General features: G+C 44.4%; 1 protein-coding gene across 2 annotated transcripts; it reads right to left on the minus strand.

Moving 5' to 3' along the window:
- Positions 1–1,134: 1,134 nt before the first annotated feature.
- On the minus strand, positions 1,135–7,065 carry PHYHD1 (phytanoyl-CoA dioxygenase domain containing 1). Of its 2 annotated transcripts, XM_062505541.1 has the most exons (11): positions 6,768–7,065; positions 5,806–5,964; positions 5,237–5,312; positions 5,058–5,105; positions 3,660–3,715; positions 3,416–3,478; positions 3,288–3,309; positions 2,805–2,933; positions 2,172–2,288; positions 1,898–2,024; positions 1,135–1,716 (listed from the first exon to the last, which is right to left on the minus strand). In XM_062505541.1, exons 1-11 carry the CDS (start codon positions 7,032–7,034, stop codon positions 1,671–1,673), a joined length of 1,110 nt encoding a protein of 369 aa, XP_062361525.1. In that variant the 5' UTR covers positions 7,035–7,065; the 3' UTR covers positions 1,135–1,670. The 2 variants fall into 2 exon arrangements, with proteins under 2 accessions (XP_062361525.1, XP_062361526.1); XM_062505542.1 differs by lacking the exon at positions 3,416–3,478.
- Between the last annotated feature and the right edge of the window lie 419 nt (positions 7,066–7,484).

Consider the following 7,484-nt stretch of genomic DNA (forward strand, 5'->3'; position numbering starts at 1 on the left):
TTGGGAGGGAGCATAAGACCAAGGGTGGAGTGAAACCAGTGGAGTGAAATTCTGGAGCAGAATTGGCTCCAGAATCCAATACTGCGTGTCCCTGCAACAAGCCAGGACTGGAATAGCTGAGAAGCAGCATTGCTCAATTCATCCCCCTGCCTGGGAAGGGCTCCTGGGATTTGGTGCTGCTTTTCCTGAGGATGCCAGAGTTGGCCAGAGCTGGTTACTAATGCAGTAAATTGTCAGATACTCTGTTGGAAACCAAACTCGGTAACTGCTGGACTGTTTCCTTCACATCTATCAGGAAATCCTGCCAATCAATCCAGCTTTTTTATTTTCTTTATGCACTTGCAGTAGATGGTTCGGCACACTGCAGGTAGTGGTGCAATTCAGGACGAATGATCCCTCCTCAACAGAATTCTAAGCCATTAACTCCTCTCATGGAAAGACACCGACAAAATTTGAGTTGCTTCTGTCACAAACCACAGCCTTCACCACTGACCTCCACCACTTATAAATTGCAATATAGGTAGAGAAATTTGCTTTCCTTCCACTCTGCTTATGACTTTGAAACTGTAGAAAATGTAGTTTTTGAATGCAGAAACTTTGTATTCAATGGTCCTGCTGTTGCCATGACCCAGCTCTCCAATTTACTTTTGAAAGGGTTGAGTCAAAAAGATTTGGGTCCACTCTGCCACAGCCCTCAGCAGCCTTAGGGTTACTCTGATACAATTCCTCCACTGGTGACACTGGGCTTCTATCTCAGGCTTGCCACTGCACCAGTCCTGGTGAAATCACACTTCTGTCCAGGTTAGGATATAGACTTGAGCTTGCCTGGGATGTAGCTTGCATTTCCAAACAATCCTTGCTATAAAGTTGGTTTGGGTTTGGTGAGGTTTTGGGGATAGAAATTGTGCTTGTGCATATTGAGAGTTCCAGCTGCTCACCAGACAATTCAGCACTGGCCCCAGTGGTTGGGAGAAGGTCACACCATGTCTTCCTCAAAGAAAAGATGATGGAGATGAAAAGGAGAATTTATATATTTTTATTTAAGTATAAAGAATTTGATTTAGGTTCTTTGTATACATAATTTCAACATGAGTCTTCAAAAATTGTCATATTTTTAATCACACCCACAGATGAAACACTAAGCTACTCTCTGCCAGGAGTATTTAGAAGACTGACTGTAAAAAGCAGACCTCCTGTTTCTTTTTTACCCACAACAACATTGTTTTAAATCACTATTATTCCAACAATAAGACAGAAACCTAGGGGTGAAAAACTTCTCCCCACAATGTTCACCTGCATTGCTGGAGTCAACCAGCCAAGAAATGCACTTAAGTTCCTAAATACAAGAAAACGCTGACTATCTGCAAGGAGAAATACTTGGTAATGGTCCCAGTCAAGGTGCAATGGTCTTAACTGGTTTGTTTTCAAGACTTAAGGTGTTTCTTTACCAAAAGGACTGTGTGACTACTCTCATACTGGCAGGGCTCCTGCTGCAGTAGAAGCTTCTGTCTACTGCAAGTTTTGGGCTACGATAATGGTCCTGGTTTTGAGGAGGAAGATAAATGAACATTGAGAGCTGATCTAGTGAAGGTTGTTTTTAAAGAGACTGTGAATGAACAATCAGAAAGGAATACTGATCAGCCATTGACTCCACAAGCTAGTCACCAACTTCAAGTGTAGAGTGATGGAAAAGGCAGTTCAGGAGTTGGCTGGAGCCTAGGGAATAAAGAAGAGGTAAAAGCAAAACTTCAGAGGCTACTCCAGTTCTGCAGGTATGAAATCAACACCAGCTGAGACATTACCAACAAATTCTACAGGCAAGACCCCCAACAGTTATCCTAACTATTGCATTGGAAAGGCTTCAGTTTCCTCAGCCACTTAGGATTCACAGCCTTACCAGTTCTCTTTGCTCCAGGTGGTGCCTTTGGCTTCCATCACGTGGAAGGTGAACACGTGGCGAGAAGACTCCGAGCTGTTGAGTTCACTCTTATGGACAACCTCACCATGGATGAGGATGAGTCCACCTGTGGGAAAGAATTACCTGGGCTGCTGTTTTCCAAAAGATGAGCTCTGGCTTTCCAGTGGAAGGGAAGGTGCAGTGTTAAAATATGATTTTAGCTCCCTTTGTGTATTCTTGAGCTGTGAAGCACCACGCTTGGGGCTGTTTGTACCTTTACTTATAGGCAGAGGTATGAACTGCTTGTCATCGTAGGCTGGCTCTGAGCCTACAAACTCCACACATGTTGAGGCACCTGAAGCTGCACGGACCATCCTCCGGGTAATTCCATCTGCAAATCCATGGAATAAGCCAACACACAAAAATTAAAACACCTGGCTACATTCTGCACAGCAAAGGAACAGTATCAGTGATTTCTCTTGGCACTCATAGGAACTTTATTATTACTATGGTCACACTTTCCTTAATAATTTGGGTGGGGTCTTTTTTATTAAGTAGAGGTTTAGGATTTTCCAGCTGTGGCAGAAACAGATGAAAGAGCTGCCTTTTGGCTGCTTTTTTGGCCCCTTCTCTGCATTGCAACAGACCCTTAGGAACACAATCACACACTTAGGCAAAGGCAACCTCTGGTCCATTTGTGCTTTCTATAGGAGCACAAACCATGATATGAGTACAGCTGGCTCCAGGATTTGAGGAATGAGGGGCTTAAAATTTGAAGAGCACTATGATTACACTCACTGAGTGAATCTTTAGGCGAGAAGAAGTTTAAAGCTGCCCTGTGTGCTCTAGAGGTGGGGAGAAGCAGAACTGTGCTGGTGACCAGCAGTGGTCACACACAGGCTCTTACTGGTGTGAGAGCCAGGGATGAACCACAAGCAGCCATTCTCCTGGGTGGCATCTTCCAGGGCAATCCAGAACCCCAGGATCCTGCCCAGAGGCTCCGTGTGCAGGAAGGTGGCATCCTGGTGTGGTGTCACTGCAAGAAGAGACTGTCACTGGGGTCTTTAATGGGATTCAGTTCCTCTAGAAGGACTTCAGGGTTGCATCTCCCTGACCCAGAGCCCTCCCCTGCCCACCCACCCATCACACATATTAAATATTACATAAAAATACTATCTTTTAGCCTGCTGCAAATGTAAAAACAGCTCTTTGTTTGAGCTGCATATGATGTAGAAATTTTTCTGGAAAAATGTGGATTTCAAAGATTATTTTAATGTTTGGACTGCCAATCTCACAGGTTTAAGTCTGATTCTGAGCTTTTTCCCAGGTAATATTCCTTCCCTAAAGGAGGATTATCTGCAGTGTGATATAGAGGTAACACAAATCTCACCTTCACCACCAATGCCAGGTTGCTGCAAAAAAGAAAAAAAAAAAAAAAGTGATGCGTGAAGAGTTTCACAGCTTCTCACTTAACAGAATCTTTTTTCTTGAGTGACAAGACAACTTGAATTACTGTACCTTGAAGATATACATGCTCTGCACAACTACTGGTCTCTCAAGGCCTAGTTTTCTTCCCAGTTCCTGCAAGAAAATTTTCCAAGATTTATGTTTTCTGCACACTATTTAGCATTATTGTTTGAAGATATTTAAATTTCCTTTCACTGACAAAATTACTCCCCCAGGAGTGCAGAAAACTAAAACTAACTACTCTGCAATTTATTTTTTTTCCCCAAGACCATTCTAGGAAGCAATAAAAGCTCACCTGCACCTTGGGGGAGTGGGTGATTTCCTTGAAGACAGGATCATAAGCATGTAGAGCTAAGGGGAAAGAAAAGGCTCAGACAGAAGATTTCAGGAAGAGAAGGCAACATGGCAGCTGTCAGTGATGAGCTGCAGACACCACAGCCAACCAGGATAAATTGCAGCCAGAAAATTTCATCCCTCCCAAGATGGACAAATGTGACTTTTCACACCTAGGGTGATAGGACACTTACAGGTTGTACAATCATCATTAAAGATCTTAAATATAATCACTCCCTGGCCACAAACTGCACACACATAAAAGCCAGGGTACAACAGAGTGAACAAAATGGATTATGTGATTCAGTATTATATTATACAAGTGACAACCATTACACATGACCCTGAGACATATGGGTGAATTCATCCTCTAAAAACACACTTCTTAAGACCTACTGGAAAAGTGAAGTACTGCAAAAAGGAGCTAGAGTTCATCTTTGGTGCCCTTCAGAGAACCCCAGCCAGCAGGTCAGAGTGTTTAGACTCTTGCTGCAACCCAGCTCTGACAAATCCATGAAGCAAAGACTCAGAGTTGTGCCTCCAGCTCATCCTGACCAGATTTACCATGAGAACACATGCCAAGTCCAGCAGGAGCCACTCTCAAGCAAGGGATGAGACTTGACCAAAATGAGTAATTACAGAAAATAAGACTAGAGAAGGCTTTTGAATTGTTAAGTTGCTAGGTCAGCAGGAATCTACAGTTGTTTCCACTTCCCCTGAGAAAAAGCTGAAGTGTGACAGAATAGCAGCAGGCCTGGAAAGAGGAGACTTGTTCTGAGAAAACCAAAGAACAAGAACTCTTAGTACTGAATTTCCAACTGTAGTGAAGTTTAGTCTGAACAAAGTTCATGTCTGCAGGCACAGGGAATCCTGCTCTCATTTTTCACGTATTGTTTGAAAACAAAAGGAGTGAAAATGCAAGTCCAGAAACTAGGAGAGAAGAAATAGGTCAAGCAGACCAGTAAGGATAAAGAAAAGGTGTTGGTGACACCACAGGAGGGAGGGCAGCTTCAGTATCAGCAATCCAGCAGGGCACAGGAGAGAGTCTGGTCTGTACTGAATGTCAGCAGTCTCAGGTGGCATATTTTATGTAAGAGATTTACTCTAAAAAGAGCCAAGGGCTGAAGTCCAAACTTTCACATGTCAGTGACTCTGAGCTATTAATTGCTGAAAAACCTCTGAGAAGGGGTTTTTGAAAAGGACTGGAACAGAAGATATGATCTTCTGAGAGCAGAGAGAGAGGGACAGCATTGAGAGGATTGAAGAGACAGTTATGTGCAGCGTCTGAAGCAATCCTCATGTCTGAAAACCACATCTCTCTCTTGTCCATGCCTCTCCAAACCCCATCCTTTAAACATACCATGGCCAATCTTGCTGACTGACTTCTCCTTTGGAATTAGAAAGTTACCTACAAAACAAAACCGTAATTTAGCATTGTTTAAAAAGCAGGAATCATTCCTTGAGCTGGAAACTGGCCCCTGATCCCTTGCTCAGGCTTTTCCCATTCCCTCTGTGTGGCTAACTCAGGCCAGGACTTACCTTCCTCATCCAAAACACCTTTCTCAAAGAAGAACCTAATCTTGTCTCCACTGGTTAGGAAATAATCCGAGCTACCCTGCCAGGGATAAGAGCCCAATAAAGATAGCATCCTTGTAAAAACATAAATAAACCTTCAATCAAAGCATTAACACTCACCTGCATCTTTTTCCCACCAAGCCGCAGCATAAACAAAACACAATGGAAAATCACTCATAAAAGGCTTTCCACAACACTACAAGTGTGGTAGTGTTGGGCTTTACAATAACCTCTCCCATAAAGGCTACCCTTGCTTTCCTTTTGCTGGCTGCCTGGAAAATAACCAGTTTTCTGTCTGCAGAACGTGTACAGAATGATCTGAGAGTTGCCTGTGGCTCCCGGGGGTTGAAAGCAGAACCACACACTGCTAAGACTCTTGGTAAGACCCCAGCAAGCATTTGCAGGAAGCTGGAGAGCAAATTCCTCTCCGGGTGTTGTGTTCAGTTGGAAGGAAGGGTCCTGTTCGCCCAGAGCAAACCCTGAGCAGCAGTTTGCCTTTTCCCTTCCTCCTTCCAGTGCTCCCTTCTCGGTACCTGCACCTGGAGCTGTTCCTCCTCCCTGGTGGAGAAGGCGGTGCGGCAGTGCGGCGGCACCTCCATCTCCGCCACGATTCTCTGGATCTGGCTCCTCATGCTGTCACACTCCTCCGCGCTGAAAAACTGCTCCAGGACAAGGAAGCCATCCTTGTGGAACTGGAAAGAGACCGAGTGACTGCTCTTCCCCAGAGTCCTCGGGGGAATCAGCACAAAGCAAGAGAAAACAGTTCTGGCCCTTTACTGGGTGAAAAGCATCCCAGCTTCAGCTCTGCAGCCAGGCAGCATATTCTTAATTTTTAATTTCAGGAGGGGCTTCTGTTGCAAAAGATTCATTAAGAGGCTGAAATTCCAAACAGTAAGAACAATCTATTTCAATCTCTCAGTCTACACAAAACAGAGGTCTCATCACTAGAGCCTTTTGTGGTTCAAGGATATCTTACCTAACATCTGAACCAGCAGCTATTATACAAACTACCAAGCCCACTAACACAAACAGGGCAGCCATACCTGTGTGCCAAATCAGAATGAGATTCCTTTATAAGCTGGAAAGTTTTGTTCTCTCTAAGGAAAAAAATCCCTGGGCAATTTCTCACAGTTCACTACACAATTCCTCACAAAATGAACTCTGTTGGCAGTGAACTCAGTTTCTTTATATAGAATACCCTAGAGATTATCCTTTGCCAGGAAGATTTCGAGTTCACGGATGAGAGCCGAGCAGCACAGACAGAAGGGGCACAGGAGAAATCCCTCCAAGAGCTCTGTGAGACAAGCTGCCCCCAGAAGAGCTTGTAGCCATGACACACCCACACTAAAATTAACCTAATACAGGAAGCTGAGGAGAATATAAAGTTTTTGTAAAGCAGATCTTTGCCAGACCTGCTGCCAGTGACTGTACCTCACACAGTCTCAGCTGCCTGCACTCTGGACACTCTCTCCCTCCCTGGAGAGCAGCTCCTTACCTTCTGGATCTGATGCTGGGTTACGGATGCCATCGGGACAGAAGCTCCCCAGACCCCAACACCACCACCACGATGTGACCCGGGCTCTGCAGGGCTGACTCCCCGCCTCTCCACGTGATCCTTGTCCCAGCATGTGATAAAAGCCAGCACTGGGCTGTTGGACTCTTGCACAGCTCCAGGGATTTTTGTCCCCATCACCAGTTTTCTGTTCCTGGCAGGGACATTCAGGACTGCACAGTATTGTTTTGACTTTTGGTGGTAAAGCATGCAAATTTTTCTATTTAAGTGCAATCACAGACTTAATGAACATTTGAGCTCCAAGGAGGAATCACTTTTAATTAATAACCCAGATTTTAAAATAAGGCAGTTAAACTGGTAACTGCAGGGTTAAGTAAGATAAGGGGAGGTTGAAACAGGATTCAAGTGTTAAGAAAAGAACAAGATGTCTTAGAACAAATTTAAAGTACTGATTCAGGGGTCATAGACAGCCTTTTTTGCTTAGTCAGTGAGTCCTGCCAGCACCTGAGCATATCCCTTGAAAGGGCTCTCCAGCCCAGAGGCGACAAACAGACTAAAGGGTGGTAAAGAGCTTTCACTGAGGGTTTGGTAAAACCCACAGAGAATACTTCTGCTATTTTCATTCACAGCTGCTTTTTGGTCATTCACACCCTCACTCACTCTGTTCATTCTCCTGCAGGTCCAGAAGTCCACATAATA

The sequence above is a fragment of the Cinclus cinclus genome, chromosome 19, assembly GCF_963662255.1.
Source record: "Cinclus cinclus chromosome 19, bCinCin1.1, whole genome shotgun sequence".
NCBI lineage: Eukaryota > Metazoa > Chordata > Aves > Passeriformes > Cinclidae > Cinclus > Cinclus cinclus.